General features: G+C 36.9%; 3 protein-coding genes across 3 annotated transcripts; all 3 read right to left on the bottom strand.

Moving 5' to 3' along the window:
• Positions 1–8,263: 8,263 nt before the first annotated feature.
• On the bottom strand, positions 8,264–8,950 carry LOC131681066 (uncharacterized). The gene has a single exon (XM_058961772.1). It carries the CDS (start codon positions 8,948–8,950, stop codon positions 8,264–8,266), a length of 687 nt encoding a protein of 228 aa, XP_058817755.1.
• Positions 8,951–11,503: 2,553 nt separating this feature from the next.
• On the bottom strand, positions 11,504–13,679 carry LOC131685658 (uncharacterized). Its single transcript, XM_058969527.1, has 3 exons — positions 13,477–13,679; positions 13,334–13,420; positions 11,504–13,267 (listed from the first exon to the last, which is right to left on the bottom strand). Exons 1-3 carry the CDS (start codon positions 13,676–13,678, stop codon positions 11,991–11,993), a joined length of 1,566 nt encoding a protein of 521 aa, XP_058825510.1. The 5' UTR covers position 13,679; the 3' UTR covers positions 11,504–11,990.
• A 365-nt stretch (positions 13,680–14,044) lies between these two features.
• Positions 14,045–15,568, bottom strand: LOC131681065 (uncharacterized). Its single transcript, XM_058961771.1, has one exon. The coding sequence runs from the start codon at positions 15,566–15,568 to the stop codon at positions 14,045–14,047; it is 1,524 nt and encodes a 507-aa protein (XP_058817754.1).
• Positions 15,569–21,451: the final 5,883 nt, after the last annotated feature.

Raw genomic sequence — 21,451 nt, 5'->3', positions numbered from 1 at the left:
ACGACCAGAAGCACCAACGAAACTCCAGAGTACCGAACCCTCTCTGAGCGAAGATCCAGAAAAACCAATTTCGACCAGAATTGTAAAACCAACTCAAATAGCCAAACCACTAGTAAACCCACGAGTATGAACGCGTCACCGGAGAGGGACATCATAACGGTCCCTGATCATCTATTCGATTAAAATCAATCTACTAAAACCCATCATAAACCTACCAACTGAAGGCCTTTCATCACCCCTAGAACCAGCATGCCACCAGCGTTGCACTGATGACCCTTTCAGGCCCTCGACCCTTAGCCACAATTGTCTCTGCACCGGAAGTGAAATCAAAAAATTCCCGCTGTTCAGTTACCAAAAACTCTACGCACCATCTACAGCCGACATAACTATAGCACCAGGATTGTCAGATCCTCCCTCCCAATTCCCTATACTGGGGTCTTTCGAACGGAAACATAGCAACCACAACACACAACAAGCGACTAATAACTTCAATAGTTTACAAATCTTCGAATATGAAAATCACAACCAAGCATATACCATCAATTCGGGAGTGACAATACCCCCCCAACCACCAGATGTCCCAGCCAAGGCAGACGACCGAATTGGGCAAGGGGCTCTAGCAGAACTCCTGTACGAAGCAAACATGTACTCATCCACAAGCGGCATTTCAGGGCCCTTCCCGACCTCCAATCACCAATCGGAGATCGTGCAAAGGAATCCCATGCCCCCGTGGCTTCCTGTAATAAAAAAACAAGCCATTCGCATATCTTCCTCCGGTACAAGCTGAAATATTCTCAACTACGGACGCACTAACTCCTCCCCACCCCCGCCTAAGATCGGGGAATGCTGGACGGTACTCTGTGCGTCTATCTCAAATATCAACACAGAAAAGGAAAGTTGCAAAATCAGTCGACTTCGTCCAAGCTGCGGCCTTATCCAAGCAACCAATCAACTTTATTATACACTTACCTTTTCTTATTTTCATGATTTTGGGTTATTCAACTTGGATATTTTTATCTAATTTTCACTAGTACCAGCTCTAATTGAAAAATTACGGCGCTTATTGTACTTTTTTTTCCTTTTATTCAAAAGCCAGGAAAATTTTACAGTGAAAAATGTATTAATACCTTTCAGTTAAGTGAATTTAGTATTCTTTTGAAAGTAAATTAGTTTAAAGTTAGTGCTATTATTAGCATTTTCGTTAATTTTCTTAAAATAGTAAATAATAAACATCACCATTATTATCATGGAAATAATGCATCTCAGCAAGTTCTACAGTTCTTTCTTTGACTCCATTCAATTATCTCTTTTGGTTTCGATGCAAAATCGTTTTTATCACATCGTTTCATATGCAAAAATAATGATTTCGAACCCACTACATTTGTGGCGAGCTCATGCTGTGTTAACTATTAAATAGCAGCATAATGAAAAGAGATATAGACAAAGTGTCTAATAAAAAATATAGAGAACATTAAGGGGCATCAAATGAACAATAGTTACGATAAATTTTGTTGATTAATAATTAGAATAATTAAAAAACTCTCCAAAAAACACAAATTTTGAGTTATTTCTTTAGTAAAAAATCATTTAGTACACTTAACTAAAAGATATTTGTACGTACACTGATAGGACATTTTCTCAGCTTTCCAATGAAATCTTGTAAATAACATATTTAAAGCATATTTTTTAGATTAGAGTCTTTTAAGCACTTGCAAGTCGGTTACAGGAAAAGTATAGTAATGAAATTACAAAGAAATAAGAAGAGATATAAATATGACGTCCAAGAACAAATCATGAATCGTCCTAAAACCCAACTTTTGGATACTGGATATTGCTATAATCATACTTCATTATTTCGAGAAAATTAGCAAAAACCTCCTCAAAAACACTAACTCTTAACTACTTTACAGCTAAAAGGTAATTAAAACTAATTACTTAAAAAATATGAAAACACCGTTCAATAGGAAATTTTCTCACCTTTCGAATGGAACTGAACCATTTAAAATACAAAGTATACTTTAAAAGTTAGAGGTACTTTAAGACAAATAAGTTTTTTACACAAAAAGTTCAATAACTCTGTAACGGTTGAGATTTGATGGTATGTGTAGAACGATTTTTTGCTCCAATTATGACAGTAAATCACCCCTCGAGAGATTCTTACTCATGAACCAAACACCCTGTATAAGTCGGAACTCTAATTTTTTTTTTCAAAGGGGGGACCCCATGAAATTTCAGAAATCGAATTCGTATTTTTGATGCCAAACATCTTTAAAATGCATGAAACGTCGAGATTTTATGTTATCTCGAAATTTTTTTTTTTTATAAAGATCGACTTTTTGGGACTTTGCCGATTTCGCACCTTTTTTCAGTTCAATATTACCATGGCTGTTTTTTCTTTTTCAAAATTTTAGAACTCGAATAATGATTTATTTTCCTGTATATAGTTATCATGTGATGTATAATAATAAAATGTAATATATGCATTTAAAAGTTTTTAATGAATATAAACAACGCACACATTCTCGTGATTCATGATTGAGAAAGGCACAATTGCGCCGCTAGGTGGATTAAAATAGGTTTTTCAACACTTGTCCGACTTTTGGTTCCGAAGTTCCAGGTTGGTAGGAATTTCTCATATAAACCGGTACATTCGTAATACCTCATAGGTTAAAATTGAAATGAACATCAAATTACTTCGATTTGCTTGCCTAGATCACTGACGGCGAATTAAAGATACTTGAAATATATTGTCCACTCTCGATAATTCCGGAAGTCTCGAGTTCCTGGCATACTTCAGAACTTAGGCCGCTTCGGTGATGACTGAACAAATTTTTACTAACCTGGTCTCAAATGGAAGATATAATATGCAGTTCGGTATTGCACACCCCATCCACCCTTCCCCTTCTTTCTTCTCACACCCCCCGCCTCCATTACCACCGCCCCTCTCAGACCAACCTCACACACGCATTCCCTTCATCCACCCCGTATACCAATATAAGTTGGGTGGTTCTCGGTGCATCCTTTATGATAACAAATTCAATTTAAAAATGATACACCTCTCATGTATCGTTTCAATCTGTTCAAACAATTCCTTCTATATTTATGAAATAAATCAAGTTCAACTGAACTAATCACTTTTTTAGAAACTTTGTCCAATAATTCATTTAAAAAATCCGAGATTTTTGTTGGTAACTAGTTAATTTCTATTATTTTGCTGAAAAAGTTCAATAAAAGCTGGCTGTATTCTTCTACGGATATGCAATTTACACAACACTTTGAGCGTTATCTCTCATTTCCACACACATATTTTTCTGATAAAAGTTACCCTGAAAACAAGAAATGAAAATGTACAACAAAGTAATTTTATTTTTATAGTAAAACTAAATAAAATATCCAACAATTTGAACATTTTCAATCTATTTGTCGGCGCCGATTTCTCAAAGCTACCGAACAAGTGGGGGAATCTGTCCCGAGGTAATTTAAAACGGAAGTGGACTGTATACACTTTGGTGGAAGGGAAAAAACATGGCGGAACACGGGAATTTCTTTCCTTGCGTTCTGGTAACGGGCAACAATAATTAAACCACCTTCAAGTTCTTATTCAACTATTATTCACATCTACTTTATTTATATTAATCACTTATTCACTGAAAATATTATTCACTTGTTATCCATCGCACGACTTGAATTTGAATGAGATCGATTAACTTATTTCTACGCCTTGTATGTATGTATGTAAGTAGCCACCATCTTAGCTTGAGTCTTGCTCTGCATGCGGCTCCACTTAACAGTACGCTCAAATTTCGTTACCATTCGGCGTTCAGCATACCGCTGTATAAAGGGCCAAAAGGGGGGTGGCGGACCCGTAGGCAAATACACCTACTCAGTATCCGCGGGCATCAAAGAATCTCCTTCCAACAGTAAGATCCAGCAGATTGAATAACGAATTTTGCAATACTTGTCAAGCTTTCCACGAGATGGTTTGTTGTAGAAGAGCGCGTCAAATTGTTTACAACTGTTGGAGAGAAATGTATCTGTCGCGATCGACGGACACTTTTCCTCCTTGACTCTGATTGGCTTCCACCTCATTGTCCAGTTGTAACTTCAATGATGCCCTGATGCACCCTCCTCACCCCTTTCTTCATATGCATATAATGTCAATATATATAAATCAATCAATATATAATGTAATATAATATAATGCAATATAATATAATATAGCTTAATGCAATATAATTCAATGTAATAATATTCAATGTAATAATATAATTCAATGTAATAAAATATAGATGTAATATAATATAATCTGTGTATATATAAAAGTCAATGTTTGTATTTATGTGATCCATGGTGATGTGATGTGATTTATGTTACTACCACCCATTGTAGCAGGACCACCGCCCATAGCACTGAGCAGTCCTAGCACAATAATTTGATCAAGCATGACTGGCTACTCCACTCTTCCTGTCCAAATCGCTTCAACCAACTCCCAATTTCCATACATTTTATATATCTAGCATGTGGTTACATAACGAAAAATTATGATTGCATATATGAATAATAATACAACGTTATCAATAAGATCTGTATATGTAGATATTGTAAATTACGGTACCGCTTTAGCTGAAAAAATAATAAAAACAACATACAATGTAGTGTATATTAAATAAATGGTAATAATGAATGCTTTGAGGTGATGTATTCCGCCCTGAAAAACGAAAAATGTTTAACCTAATCCAAATAGTATATACGTAACAAATATAATCAAATGGAGTATGTAATGAATATAATATGTACACCTAAAATATAATGATTGTGGTACGAAAATTAAGTGCATTTACATACAGAATGAGATTAGTGGATATAACACATATCCACATACAATAAAATAATAAAAATTATAAATATGAAAATTATGGCATATAAATATAAGAAATTTAAAAAAATGTGGCAAATTGTTATGACACCGAACGCTTAATAGTTCTTCTAACCTAGTAATTACATAATATATGAGACAGTTAGGTATAATGCGGCAGTCATATAACGAAATCAATATTTACAATAATTGTCATTCATCTGAGTACTATAACGAATATGAAATGTACAATGGATACAATGCATGTAATAAATTTAACGAGCGTGATTAATATATACTGAATGCCATTGAAATTTGATCTCCATTGCATGTCTACGGATACGTCCTTAGAATGAGTTAAAATAATGCGGCAATTATACGTGGAACTTTCTGTGTATATTTAATTTATAGTACTGTGGTTGCAGTTTGTGTTTCGGAGGTAATCCCACATTTTATAAATATTAACAAATCTGTTAGTTATACCCACTAGCTAAATGACCAAAAATAAAAAAAAATAAAAAATATCTCCATTCAATGCCAACTTGGTTATTTCTTCAGTGATTGGTGATCCTTACGGTAGTTCCCGATTGATTCCTGAAACTATTAGGTTATCGTACCCCTACCTACCCAGTAGTAATTTGCATATAAAAATATGTAATATAATAAGTATAGTGAATGTAACGAAATCAATATATACAGTCTATATAATCAATAACATGTGTTGAATATAAAGGCATTAGTGAGAATAAGGCATAGAGCTAAATTAATAAATAAATATAATGAATATAATATGAAAAATCATAAGGTACAAAAATGCAAAATGTTTGTTACAATTGTTAAATAAAGTTAATCAAATAAATGTAATAAATATGAGGTACATAGGGCATATAGCTATATTAGGTGTATAATAAAATATCATAAATAACATAATGCGCATCATTCTAATCTAATGTATGTTGCTAATTGATTGTAAATAATTCGCATACTAAATTACAATCGAATAAAAAATAATATTCTACATGGGATATTATATATTGAATGTAATAATCAGAATGACTGCAGTACATGTAAAGCATATAATGTTATAAATAATTTGCAAAATGTATGTAATAGTGTAGGCAATACAGATTTCCTGCTCGATCGGCGCTGCGAACCGAATGATAAATTAGTAATTGTAAATTGATAGAACGTGTAAATAAAATACCCAAACCTGCAAAACAAATTTGAATTCAAATAAGTAGGGTGATGAGCCTATTTGCGCCATATTTCTATTATCACCCTACCCATTTGAAGCTGTTGGTTAGAGCAGTGTCTGCCATCTTTGTTCAACGCATTGAGTGAAATGGTAGCGCAACAATAGGGGCACTCGATTCGAGTTTTCATTGTGCTCAAACACGAGAATTTTACTGTTTTCAACGCATTTGTGTTATTATATTGGTTCTTAACAACGAAGCAAAGCGGTTGATGTCAATTTTTACGCATTCTATTGATTGTAAGGCAAGAAATTATCGAATTAGTGAGGCACCTTGCTTAGTATGGTGAAAATAGGCTCATCACCCTGTATATTGAACGAACTTGACATCGTTGCATACTATTTACATAGTCTCCTATGCCTTCAATTATGTGCAGCAATCTTGTTATACCTCAGTTATCAGTAGTTGTTTCGGTAGATGAAGAAAACAACGTCCAAGAATTATAGTTAAAATGGGGCAATAAGAATTTAAATAATAAACAATTAAAACTTCAGTTGATAGTGCTATACAGTAGTTATATTGCAGCCCGTTGGATTAATCATGCGCTCCGTTCAGCACTAGTAAAGTATCCGTGGACATTGGATTCCCCTAAAACTAATAAATAAAAACGGTAGCAAACAGCACCTCTTCTCTCACGATCAAACACAGCTGAATCCCAAAAGCCTCACAACTTCCCCCAACACACTTCTACATCGTTTTTCTATTTGGTATCGAAAAACTAGTTCAGTTTTTATCGGTTTTTACTGTGCTGCATCATTCAATATCCGCACACCGCTGTATGGGCCGATGAGCTTTTGCTGTCCAACTTGACACTAATCCCACTAGATCGCCACATGTGCTCCTGTACCACTAAATAGCTATAAAACCACACATTCAATCAACACTCACACACTCCGCATCTTACATATCCAGTCATCATAACACTCGCTCTGTCGCTGAATACGTTACCTGACGGCACACTTTATATAAGTGCGAACGAAAACACGCACACAGTCATGAAACGAACTCACCCGAAAATGAAACCAGTACAGTACTCAATTACTGATAGGCCTGCCGTATACTTTCTGCTTCCGCGAGTAGCTCTAATGCAACGCACAACTTTTGCTTAATTTGTTTTGCATTCAGTCATCGTATGACCGAAAACAGTCGATGCACACACTTTGCCTAAACTCCTCGCGTTCTTTCACATGACCATTTTATTCGAATTCAAATCACTATAAAAACTTCGGTGGCAGTTAATGTATGTAGCACTATGCCATCCGATTCGACCGAACAAGAAAAACCGCACGCGCAGAGCTAGTCGAAAAAGCACCCGTCGTCTTCGGCTTACCAAACCGAACTGATTAACTTATTTCTACGCCTTATATACAAAATCCCACGAAATGGCTTCCTTGTCATCAGCGGAAATACAAAGTGTGCTTTCTCTGTCTTCCGGAAAAAAATGCGCGCAATCACTCTCTGCTGACATATCACAGTTGATCCACAAAAAATGTCAATCGCTGCAATCGGGGGTCATTCAATTTTCATTTCAAAATTTTCTTCGAGCTGAGTAGAAGGGCTCGAACATCCTCCGCCCAGAGAAGAAGAAAGAAGATTACCTTGGCGTTACTGGCTGGTTTTCCAAGACAGGCAATGGTGCCAACTTGTGAATGGGCCGTGTGAGAATTCCAGACCGTGTGCGAACGGCCACAACCCGCACTAAGTCATCTTCGCCTGGATACGTCTGCTCTACCTTTCCCATTTTCCACACTTGAGCAGGTAAGTTATCCTCCTTTATTAGCACTATCATTCCAGGGCGCACATTGACACGTTTGCGCGTCCATTTTTCTCGACCTTGAAGCTCAACTAAATATTCTCTTTACCATCGCTTCCAGAAATGGTCTCGAAGAACCTGAATGTATTGCCATCGCGACAATCTATTCTGCGGTATGCCCTTGTAGGTGGGCTCAGGAATCGCTGTAAGCGGACGGTCAATCATTAGATGCCCCAGAGTCAGGACTTCCTGGTCATGAGGATCATCTGAGTGTGCAAACAATGGCCTCGAATTCAATATGGCCTCGACCTGACAAAGCAACGTACTGAATTCAACGATGGTAAGCGATGCTGGATTACAAATTTTCCTTAACACGGTTTTCACACTCTTTACTCCCGCTTCCTACAATCCGCCGAATTGCGGAGCATATGGTGGAATGGTCTGTTTTGGCTGACAAAACTCAAAAATTTTCTGCTCTGTCATTTGCTTCTTGAACATTTCATACAGTTCCCTTAGTTCATTCTTTGCTCCCACAAAATTTGTTCCGTTGTCGGAATAAATTTCCTCAGGGACTCCACGTCTAGACACAAAACGTTGCAAAGTTGCCAGAAAGGCAACTGTCGAGAGATTTTCCACCGCCTCCAAATGTATTCCCTTGGTGACCATGCAAATGAAAACGCAGCCCTTTGCTTTACGGACGCCCTGCCTGATCATAATGGGCCCGGCCAAATCCACACCAACCTTCAAAAAGGCAGGAGCTTTTTCCAAGCGACATCCAGGTAGATATCCCATAAATTGGTTCAATGCTTTTGGATTTACCTTGAAACAACGAACACAGCTTCTTGTAATCAGTCGTATGGTGTTGCGACACTTAGGGATCCAAAACTGTTGTCGAAGAATCGCCATCAGTCCTGACGGACCTACATGCAGGTTCTCCTGATGTAATGCCTTGATTAGACTTCGAACCACCGGATTATTAGCTGGCAAAATCCACTGGTGCTTCACGTCGAATGGTAACTTGGAATGTCGCAGTCGGCCACCAACTCGCAGTAAACCTTCATGGGCCAATAAAGGACACAAATTTTGCATATATTTGCAGGGCTCACCTGTTAAAACACGCTGGATCTCGCTGTTATATTCCAGGTTTTGCCCGAATTGTTGTCTTCATAGCCTCACGAAGCTCAATCACTGTTGGTAGGTTTCCTAAAGTGCGATTTTCCTTCATTTTCTTGGCATTGTTGCGAAATCGTATCACATAGGCTAGGACGCATTGCAGTTTCCTAAATGACTCGAATTTAGTGAACATTGGAAGTTCGTCGTACCTCGCGACTATATTCACCGAAACTATTGGCCTTAACTCTGGGATTTCTTCGATGGGCAAGGGTGGGGGAATTTACATTCGATAAATTGCATCTCTCAAAACCGCTGGACCATTCCACCACAAATCACTATTCGAAACCTTGCTAGCTGATAACCCTCGTGACACTATATCAGCGGGATTATCCTTTGTTGGAATATTCAGCTTTTTGTTGGTGGCTGCGTTCTCAAATGCGCACCCCACTTTGACAATTCCCTCGTCCACTGTCAATTTTATCAATCCTAGCATGCTCTGCTTAGATCTGTTATTGTGACAATAAGCTCCAAAATTGTTAACTGTAGATACGTTTGCTTATGCTTGCCTTTTCCAAGTCTTCGCAGATCAATTTAAGTGCTAATTAATCGGTGCATGATCGTATTTCCGGTCACATTAAAGCAGCTGTGAGTATCTATGTCCATAAAGCTGAGATCAGGACCATATATCAGAACTATTGCAATAGCAATGAGCGAACAGTCCTGCACTTGTCGATCTTTGTCATCGAAGGTTGAAAAGTTGAGTTCGGATGATCTCATTAGGTAAATTTTAACACTTTTATTAAATATTGTTTTTGATTTCTAACATATTAATTTGTATCTCAGATACAAACAGAAGATATTAATAACAGACGGAGTAGACCCATATTTAATGAAATATGATTCTACTATTCTGCCGCTGACAGTAGATTATGACAAAATTTACACCCACTTGATCAACAAGCATTCATTTCAAACGGGATTACCTCATCGAAATATCAAATCGCTCGATGCCTACAAATCTTTTCAAACTGGATTTGTTAAGGAAGTTAAAGGATGCATACATGGCAAGGTTTTCGTTATTTCCGGAAAGGTATGCCGAACTTTTGTTTGTCATGCTACTACTAACATTTTTTTTAGGTGCTTCATAGTATGAGCGTAAATAATCCCCCAGCTGATTGTTGGATTATAATCAACAACGAAGAATCGATCGAAGAAGAGCTCGGTTCTATCTTAGTTGCTCATTGTAACTGTACAGCAGGTGCTGGCGAAACTTGCACTCACGTTGCAGCAGTTCTATATGCTCTTTCCTACGTCAGAGAAATTTGTCTTGGGAAACAGGTTAATGAAATAATTCTACCCAATTCATTGTTTCATTTCCAAATTTTAGCTTTCAGTTACTGAGTTACCTTCCTATTGGGCACAGCCAGGAGGTACTATGGCCACTCAAAATCTATATACTACGATTGATGAGATGAGTTTTGGGAGAAAGAGAGAAACGTTCTGTGAGTTGAGAAACTTTTATCTCGAACGGACAGAGGAGGAGTATAAAATGCTTATAAAAAGCATTCTCGATACAGGACAGGATGTTGCTGCAAGTAGAGCTTTTTTCTTGAATCCTGGTGATAGAATTGTAAATCAAGAGTCATTAGAAAGTATAGAGCGTCTTGAAAAGATTTCTATGATGACCCATTATGAAGAAAGTTTTAAGGGAAAAACGCTAAGTGAACTGCGAGTTATTGGGAAAACAATCAACTGGAATATAAGCCAAGCTGATTGTGACTTGATAGAGAGTATGACTCGTGAGCAGTCATCTGATCCGATGTGGTTTAAACTAAGATTTGGAAGAATAACAGCATCGAACTTCGCTCGTTGTGTACGGACCACAATAGAGAACCCATCAAAATCACTACTTAAAACCATATTCGGTGAAAACCAAGTACAAAACGTACCAGCACTACTTCACGGAAGGCGTAATGAGGCTAAGGGTGTTATCGAGGCCATCAGGATCTTCAAATTTCAAGGCCATACCAATGTTACCAACAGAAAAAGCGGATTAGTCATTGCTCCAAAGTATCCGTATTTTGCTGCTTCGCCGGATCAAATTGTTCAATGTGACTGCTGTGGAGTAGTTGTCGTGGAAGTTGAATGTCCGTTTAATTTTGATCTATTGAACAAGGAAGAAGGTATTAATATGCTACTACATCGACAGCAGCCTTATATACGTCGGGACAATAATGGAAATCTTGAAATGTGCCACAGTCATCCATACTACTACCAGGTCCAGATGCAAACTTTTTTAACAGGAGCATCTTATGGGATTTTCCTAGTTTGGGCACCAAGATTTTCAGTTTTTGTGAAAGTGGACAGAAATGAAGAGTTTTGGAATATTCAAGTCCCTAAAGCACAATCCTTTTTCCTAGAAGTGTTGGCACCAGAAATTATTGGGCGATACTACTCTACACGGTTTTAGTATGTAGTGTTGGTTTTTCTTTCACTGATATTTAATTATATAAGGAACAACATAACGCATTATCAACCCATTTCTCCGAAATCAGATTTTTAATTCCAATAAAGCTCGATAACATCGTTTTCGTGGTCGAGTAATCCGGGTGATCCGAATCATGACCGAATTTAGTTCTAGCTTGTTCGATCTTGGGCCGCCATTCTAATGTCTCCTTGTACGCCCGCCACCTACACATCTTCCTCGATTGCACACAGCCAGCGAACGCGCGGTGTGATCTGAATTCGACGGCTACTCCCAACTTTTCTTCTGAAGATAACTCGGTCATAAAAAATGGTACGATCTTTTAGTTACATACACATACTGACATCTTCGTATCTGAGACTCAGCCCTCCGCGTCTTGTTTTGGCGTTATATAGGAGAAATGCGAAAACTTAAAATGGTCGAATAGTTTTAGTTTATGTACTCTATATTGAAGGTAGTTACAAATTATTCCATAAATAAAAAAAATAACTTATTGATAAGAACTAGATCTACAAAAATGGGAAACATACACTAGTTTTGCGAAACAATTGAAGGGCAAAGATTAAAAATCGCACAAGCAACCGTTACAATCATGTTCAATACATTTTCTCCATTGTGTTCGTGATTTAGAAGTGTTATTGGGAGCCGAGTGCTTAGTATTCCAGTTTTCTGTCTTAGAGCTCCAATTGTACGCTCAATTTCGATTCGAACAGCGGCTAAAGCTCTTGTCCTTTCAACTGCAGTTGAGCTCATTTGCTGCTTTTTGCTAGCAGAATCTGGTACCTTGAGAACAGCTCCTCTCTGCTCTACTGCCTCTCTTATAGTAAATCCACGATCAGCTAATACTATGTCATTCTCCATGAGTTTGTCAAGAAAACCACAATTTTCTGTTATATATTTATCTGAAGATCTTCCTGAATATGGTTTGGATATGAATGATATAGATCCAAAAGATGTAATACCAATCATTTCTTTGACTGTGTAGTGATGCTTGTATGAGCTATACATTTTAACTATTGAATCTTTAACACCTGGTTTCTCAGTAAACACCTCAAAACAATCCAGAATCACAGCGATTGGAGCATTGTACAATTTGTGAAACTTTGGAGGAGTGTTGGAATTGATAATTTCTCCAGTTGGCCATCTAACTAATCCTTTTAGTTGTTTAAACAATGAGTAAATGCCTGAATAGAAGTATTTAGCAATAGTTGATGGACACACTCTAAATAAATATGCTAGAGTTTGGAAGCATAGCCCTAGCCGTAGGTACATCAACACCATTATGAACACCTGTGCTTTGCTTAACACATCGGAAAATACCAAAATTCCCGGTTCAACAAATTGAAATACCAATTCCAAAGTCTCAAAACTCGTAAAGCCGGTGAGATGTTTAACTTTGCTGTCGTTATTTTTGAAAGAATCTAGATCATAACTGAAGCACTGGAGAATTGTTTGTTGTTTAGAAATTATTCTCTTCAATTGATTTATTTCGTCAGCCTGCTGTCTCATTACCTCCTCGTACTGACGTATTTTTTCGTGAAGTGATATTGTTGTATCCGTTGCATTATCATTCCGCTGAACAGAAGGGTGTTCTGAAGTGCAAGTTGAAATACTCTCATCTGTAAAATTTATGTTGGGTACGTCAGTAATGTTTTCGGTGGGGTTATCCAACCATTCCTCTTCGCAGTCTTCAGGGGTCGTCAGAATTTGGACTGTTTCTTCTGAAGGGTCGCACATCTGATTCTCAGCAGGTTCACAATCTCCATTGTTATTCATGTCAGGTAAATTATTGCATAATGTGAAATAGTCTGACGACACAAAATAAATGAACAACCTCATAATTATTTAAAATAATGTTATGTTCCGTCACTCACTAGATTGATCATTGTCGTCATTTCGCATAATGTTCAGTGTGGGGATCCAATCTGGATGTTGCATAGCATTTGGTGCAGCAGGTTTTCCTGAAAGAGGATGTTCACTGGAACTAAACATTTTGTGTTTTCGACTGGAAACATACCTCCATGAAAATGCTGTCCACACACGTAGCAATTATCCACATTTTGAGGATTCATGCTTAGAGCTACGAGCCACTGCGTTCGCCGAAATTCCTCACGCGCAATGTTACCCATAGGAAAACGATGAAATCCCGTTTTAACCTTTCCATACACTGCACCACATCCATTCACAATGCAACGTCTTGGCATTTGTATCCGCCTCATGTTTTTTAAAGCAATTTAAAAAAAATCACTCCACTCACAACGACAAAAAACGCAGTGAAATCAATAAAAATGACGTAAATTGTTTGGCGTGAAAACAGATCTAAGCAGGGCATACTAGGATTGATAAAATTGACAGTGGACGAGGGAATTGTCAAAGTGGGGTGCGCATTTGAGAACGCAGCCACCAACAAAAAGCTGAATACTTCCACTCAAACTTAGTACCAGTTGCTGTTATTTCTCTCACTCGATTGCGAACATATAATTCCAACTGCTCGGGGTGCTTAGTAAGCCATGCCAATACCACCTGACTGTCTGACCAAAGTATCACTTCATTGAATGACATTTTCAAAGCAGAAAGAATTTTCACTACCAGACCAGATGTTGCAGAAGAGCTGCCAACAACTCCTTTCTTGGTATACTTAGCGGTGCGATGGGAGCCACTTTCGATTTTCCAGTAATAATTTTCATGCTTGCAGATCCATCTTCGGATATCGACCGTATATATACACAAGCTCCGTAGGCCACATCGGAGGCATCCGCAAACCCATGCATTTCGAATGCCACAGCACTGCTGCTTACCACTCTTCTTGGTATCCGAAGTTGATTGACCCCTTCCAGTGCATGTAAGAAACCTGTCCAACCCTTGACTAAATCACCAACAATTGGCTCGTCCCAATCGAGTTTCTCCTTCCAGACCAATTGCATTAACATTTTCCCAATAACGACGACCGGAGCCACTAGTCCCAAAGGGTCGAACATCTGGGAGACTAGCTGCAAAATCTGACGCTTTGTAGGCTGCCTTACGTTCGTGGTGGGCTTCGATACAAACATTAATTCATCTGAATCTGGATTCCACATAAGACCCAAGGTTTTTATTACTTCATTTGCTCCATATTCGCTTAAACTTACTAACTCTTTATGATCTTCTCTCGGTAACGATTCTAGCAGCGCTGGAATATTTGACGACCATTTATGAAGATGAAAGCCACCGGCCTCCATCATGCTGATTAGCTGCCTTTGAGCTTCAAACGCCTGCGGAAGGCTATCGTATCCGAAGAGTGCGTTGTCCACATAACAGCTGTTCTCGACAATGGAAGCTGCTAGAGGATATTTGTGGTTCTTATCAATTGCCAATTGAAGAAGTGCCCTTGTTGCCAGAAAAAGTGCTGAAGCCGTCCCATAGGTAACCGTGGATAGTTCTAACACACGAAGTGGATCAGAAGAATTTTTTCTCCAAAATATTCTTTGTAGAGGGGTGTAACAATCAGCAACCACAATCTGCCTGTACATTTTTGCAATGTCAGCCGTCAAAACAAATCGATGTTCCCGTAATCTGAGCACTATAGCAACCAAATCGCTTTGACTGATTGGACCAATCTTCATCATCTCATTTAATGATAAACCAGACTTCTTAGCAGACGCATCAAAAAGCCGTAAAACTGCGAGATGAGGTAAGTACCACTTTCTCATCACTGGTACGTCATTCTTCTCATATACTTCCTTACAGTGACCCAAGGATTCGTACTCCTGCATGAAGTCTACGTATTGCCGTTTTAACTCCGGTTGTTGGGCAAAACGTTTCTCTAACCCGAAGAATCGTCGGAGCGCCAATGATCTGGATTCTTCGAACTGCTCCAGTGAATCTTTTAGTGGCAATTGCACCACATATCTTCCTGTTTTATCTCTTCGGTGTGTTGCTATGAAGTGCTTTTCGCATTCATCCTCTTCGGTGCTTGACTGGAATTGCTGCGGAACGCTCTCTACTTCCCAAAATCGCTGAATCGAGTCGCAAAGTTCCTCAATCGTAACCGTAATCGTAATGGATGATTTTAGAAACCGGATGCCATCATCTTGGATTTCAAAATGGAGTGAATCATCTATTGTCCTCATCTACTGACAAAACCCCTTCTAATGACACCCATACTGCCGTTCTACGCCAGATTGTCCCATGTTGTAAATCTGACAACTGAGAAAAACGCGATTGAAGATGTAACTTGTATTAGCAATCTGGAGAGAAGCGGTGCAACAAATAAAGCTTTATTGTCTGGAATTACGTTCATAGCTATCGTTTTCAATATATTTGGTCCAGTTTTTTTCATTATAAAAATACAATTAACGTTAGTTTTTTAAGAAAAATGTTTAGTGGGACTGTTATGCCGAAAAATCTGACAGATACCGGAAAATTCTACGCATATCAGTTCCACCACCATCTACGCAATGATGTTCATTACTCATTTTGTTTACAAAAATGTATGTCGACAGTTTTCTTGTTACTCGGGAGATTTTTTGCTTAATCAAATTCTGAAACAGATGCGTTTGCCATGTTAATATGGAAGCGACGATAGTGATGAGGAGCTTTACAGGATACTTCGTAACTAAACGCTACGTAATTATTTATTTATTGTATACTTTTTTAGGCTTTTTGTTAGTGGGACCATTATGCGTAGAATATCAACAATGGGACAAACAGACTTGGTATTTTTACACGCAGTGTTCGAACAATCTGTGTGATTTTGATGTGTTTTATGAAAATTTACATAAAAAAGATTGTTTGACGAAAAAATGTGAAAAAGATCAAAATGTAATATGGGACAACTATGCGTAGAATATATTGATGATGCTTTTCAATGTTTTTACATTTCTTATAAAAGAAATGTACAGAATTCGCTCAAACTTTCAAGATTTTTTCCGAGGCCCAGAGGGCCGAGTCTTTTATACCAATCGACTCAACTCGACGATTTGGGACAATGTCTGTGTGTGTGTGTCTGTGTAACGGACAAACTCTCATTCGTGTTTCTCAGCAATGGCTGAACCGATCTTATCCAAACCAATTTTAAATGAAAGACCTATCAGACAGACAGAACGCTATTAATTTGTTTTTGATTCTGATGTTTAGTTTCCAAGATATGAATGTTTGAATGTGTAAAAATGGCGGTTTTTGCAGTTTTTTTTTTAAATTATCTTCCGAAATTGACATCATAGATTAACACTTTATATATTTTTAGACGAATACCATTCGAACAAGCTATAGATTGTTGAAATCGGACTATTATCAAAAGAGATATTTAACATTAAATGCGGACGATTTTTTTTATCATTTCCCTTTGCCAGAAATACGATTAAAAACATGTAATCTATTATTAACGACAAAACGGCTAATTTTAGGTCAATATTATCTTGAGAGAATTTAATGGAGGTAATATGCCCTTTCTTTTGGTATTGTGCTTTTGCTGATTAATCCCTCTACGAGTGAGACATTTTCATAATTTTTTTTGAAAGTGATTATATTGAAATGATGTCTTCAGCAAATTTGTAGCTCTTACTTTTGCGAATAACTTTACTGAAGACATGAAATATCTATTTTGAATACTTTAACAGTTATGGCTTGTTGTTTGTGAATTACCCTTTGTCGCCTATTTATTGTTTAGTATAGCAATAAACCATTTGTATTTCATTCTTCTATCTACAACCGCTAGAAATAATCACCGAACAATTCCAAATTGTCTGGAAGGAACTTGATAACTTATCAGTGCAAAAATGTTCATTTGCGCTAACCTTCTGACTGCAATTTTGCTAACTTAGAACAATCGGATCGATTTGAAACATATCGGAAAATGAAAAGCGATATAAATAACTGCAAGCAACGGCGTAGCCAAGAGAAGGCTTTGGGGTTTAACACCATACACCCTACCCATTCTGATGCTTAGTTCCTAAGATATGGATGTTTGAATGTTCAAAAAAGGCATTTTTTGTAGTTTTTTTTTAATTTCTGTCGAATTTAACAACATAGATAAACACTTCATACATCTTCGGACAGCTTATACGAATACCTTTCGAACGAACTATAGTTTGTTTTTTTTTTTTCATTTCGTTTATTTGATAGGCACAAATGCGTTAGCTTGGCGGTGCCAAATTCTTTTCTTTTTACATTTTGGATATCTTAAAACTAGGAGGTTACAATGTTGAAATATTTTTTTATAAAAGAGAAAAATTTTACAGTTATCTTAAGACTAGAAAAAAGATTCTATATACAAGAGAGGGGGCAAAAAATTTTTTCATGAAAAATTTTAAAACAAGGAATTCAATAGTAATAGTTATTTACAGTTATCTTAAAACTAACAATATAGTTTGGTACACAAAAGGGGGAACAAATATTTATGAAAAATTTCACAGGTGTTTTAAAACTAGGGATACAATTCTATTTACAAGATGGGGGACAATAGTTTTAACAAAGAGTAAAAATTACAACTATCTTAAAACTAGGAATACGAAAACTGTAGTTTGTTGAAATTGGACTATTAGCGAAGAAGATATTTAACATTAAATACAGATGACGGATTCTTACCGTTTCTCAATATCTAGAAATAAGACCAAAAACATGATATTGACTATTACCGCCAAAACGGTTAAGTTGAGGTCAACAGCGGTTTCGGAGAAGTTATTGGATTTTATATGCTCTTTCTTTTGACATTATGCTTTCACTGATTAATCCTCCTGTGAGATATATTCATTCAATTTGTTAAGCTATTATATTGAGATGATGTCTTCCGCAAATTTATAGCTCTATCTTTTGCGAACAACTTTTCTGAAGACACCAAGCGTCTATCTTGTATGCTTTAAAAGTTATAGCATGTTATTTATTGTTCAATATAGTACTTAATGATCCGTTTTAATATATCAGCCGAATTTTATTTCGATAAAACAAAAAAGGATGATACCAGGACATATTTTGTACTTCATTTTCTACCTACAACTGCTAGGATTAAGCACCAAACAATTTCAAATTTTCTGATTGTGTCTTGATCACTTGTCAATGTGCAATCTTTTATTTGCAAGTATCTTCTGGCAGTTAATTTTCTATCTTATGACCCTCAGATCAATCTGGATCAGAGCTAAAAAAAAAGTGACATCGCTGCATGAACTTGAAAGAAAACGAAATTCAATTCATGCCCGCTGCGATGAATGAAATTTTTGGTTCGTTTCCATCGTCATTCGTTCTCCCGACGCAGCGCTCTCAGGCACGGACATGTTCGGTTTCAGAAGCAAAGTGAATTTTATTTCTATGCTGGCTCTGAGAGGGATTATCTATCAAAAGTGCACCAGAAATAGATTACGCAGTTCACTTATGCTCGAAAATGTAGAAGCTGCTAACTTCTGCCTTCAAACTGTCGACATAATAACAAATGAAAGCTTTGGTTGGTGAATGAGTTTATATTTCCTCTGCACTCAAGCATTCGATTCTGCATGAAATTTCAATCAGTTGGAAAGTGAATGAATGAGGGAGGCGTTGAATCTGAATGTCGATTTCGGTAAATGCAAGTTGAAATAGGTAACTGATTTTGAAATTTCGTAACACTAATCTGGATCATATTTCGGAAAACAAGAAACGAAATAAATTACTCCAAGTAAGTGGAAACAAAGTCATTATAACTCGTTCACAAGAAACTTCTTCGAATACTGATTACTTGGGGATTATTTTTGAGGATATAGTTTGTCTATTGCATCGATCCACACCTTTTTTGGTAGTTAGTTAAAAGAATAATTTCACGGTTTCCTTAAAAATTTGGCGAAGCTTTTTCCATTCGTTCATTTGTTTGGGTAATTTATGTTGAAAAAGTGCCCCAAATTAATAGGCACAATTAAGGAGGTGGACTGCTTTGGGAGACAAAAAAGAGGCTTGCTCTCGAGATGTTTTGAAAGGGGATGAAACATATACACATTTGGGAAGCTAAAATAAAAAATTTACTTGAAAAGCTTCACAAAATGGTGGTATAAAGGAATATTTAGTTACTGGAAAAGTGCAGCTGGTAGTTACGTTTGATATCAGTGAAACAACAAAATTTCCAATTTACATAAGTAAGTATACCTTTTGTTTGCCATACCGTACCCGTTTTTCCGCAGTCTTCTAGAAATTATATTTTTACATTTCTTATAAAAGAAATGTATAGAATTCGCTCAAACTTTCAAGATTTTTTCCGAGGCCCGGAGGGCCGAGTCTTATATACCAATCGACTCAGCTCGACGATTTGGGACAATGTCTGTGTGTGTGTGTGTGTCTGTGTGTGTGTGTATGTAACGGACAAATTCTCATTCGTGTTTCTCAGCAATGACTGAACCGATCTTATCCAAACCAATTTTAAATGAAAGAACCAAAAAACAGTATGAACGCTATTAATTTGTTTTTGATTCTGATGTTTAGTTTCCAAGATATGAATGTTTGAATGCGTAAAAATGGCGTTTTTTGCAGTTTTTTTGAATTGTCTGGCGAAATTGACATTATAGATTAACAATTTATATGTTTTTAAACAGCTTTAACGAATACCTTTCGAACAAGCTATAGATTGTTGAAATCGGACTATTATCAAAAGAGATATTTAACATTAAATGCGGACGAAAGATTTTTATCATTTCCCATTGCCAGAAATATGACCAAAAACATGTAATCTATTATTAACGTCAAAACGGCTTATTTTAGGTCAATAGTATCTTCGGAGAATTTAATGGAGGAAATATGCCCTTTCTTTTGGTATTGTGCTTTTGCTGATTAATCCCCCTATGAGTGAGATATTTTCACAAATTTTCTTGGAAGTGATTATATCGAAATGATGCCTTCAGCAAATTTGTAGCTCTTACTATTGCGAATAACTTTACTGAAGACTTCAAATATCTATTTTGAATACTTTAAAAGTTATGGCTTGTTGTTTGTGGATTACTCTTTGTCGCCTATTTATTGTTCAATATAGAAATAATCCATTGAAATAAGCCAAACATTATTACGACAAATCGAATTTTGGATTTCATTTTTCTGTCTACAACCGCTAGAAATAATCACCGAACACTTCCAAGTTGTCTGGAAGGAACTTGATAACTTATCAGTGCAAAAATGTTCATTTCTGAAAATATTCCAATAGAAAATTCCAGAGTTCTGTAATCAATCATAATCCTCAGATTTCTTTTCAAATTGAGATCGATTTTGTAGAGATGTACTGTAATAAGGGTCTTTATTTAATAGAAAGCGAAGTTAAAATTGATTTAATGTCTATGAAACATAGAACTGCTCACCAAAACATTGCATAACTTTCAACATTTGCTAAAAATGTTCTTGCCTTTCTCATTCACTCTAAAATTCGTCAATCTAATCCCGACCCGGAGGGCCGAGTGTCATATGCCAATCGACTCAGTTCGTCGAGATCGGAAAATGTCTGTGTGTATGCATATGTCTGTATGCGTGTATGTGTATATGTGGAAAAAAAATTTGACCTCTGTTTCTCAGAGATGGCTGGACCAATTTGCACAAAGTTAGTCTCAAATGAAAGGTACAACCTTCCCATCGGCTGCTATTGAATTTTCTATTGATTGGACTTCCGGTTCCGGAGTTACGAGTTGAAGAGTGCAATCACACAGCAAATTCCCATATAAACTGAAATGAAAATTTTTCAAAATCAAATTTGTATTTTGGATGCCAAATGACTTTAAAATGCATGAAACATTAAAATGCATGACAAAAATTGACTTTTTTGGACTTTGGTACATTTTTGCCTTTCTCATATAGAAAGGTTATGCAATCACTCTAAAAATCGTCAATCATACCGGCCCGGAGAGAATATGCAGTGAGGGGTTGCTACTTTAAAATTCAAACTAGTTTAAAATTTCTTAACAAGTTGAAAATTTTCGGCAGGACCCGGATCTCCCGGATCTTTCTCCATAATCCGCCGCTGGTTTCAAGCGATGTTTCAGTATCACATAGTATCTCAAGATCGTAGCTGTCGAGCC

This window comes from Topomyia yanbarensis, chromosome 2 (assembly GCF_030247195.1).
Source record: "Topomyia yanbarensis strain Yona2022 chromosome 2, ASM3024719v1, whole genome shotgun sequence".
Taxonomy (NCBI): Eukaryota; Metazoa; Arthropoda; class Insecta; order Diptera; family Culicidae; genus Topomyia; species Topomyia yanbarensis.
This window is presented reverse-complemented; position numbering and strand designations above follow the sequence as displayed.

Excerpts from the sequence above, each read along its gene's own strand:
- LOC131681066 (XM_058961772.1), bottom strand. The coding sequence starts at position 8,950 with ATGCAAAATTTGTGTCCTTTATTGGCCCATGAAGGTTTACTGCGAGTT.
- LOC131685658 (XM_058969527.1), bottom strand. The coding sequence starts at position 13,678 with ATGAGGCGGATACAAATGCCAAGACGTTGCATTGTGAATGGATGTGGT. Across the intron at positions 13,421-13,476 it reads TGGACAGCATTTTCATGGAG|GAAAACCTGCTGCACCAAAT; the intron begins GTATGTTTCCAG and ends ATCCTCTTTCAG. Across the intron at positions 13,268-13,333 it reads TGACGACAATGATCAATCTA|ACTATTTCACATTATGCAAT; the intron begins GTGAGTGACGGA and ends TTGTGTCGTCAG.
- LOC131681065 (XM_058961771.1), bottom strand. The coding sequence starts at position 15,568 with ATGAGGACAATAGATGATTCACTCCATTTTGAAATCCAAGATGATGGC.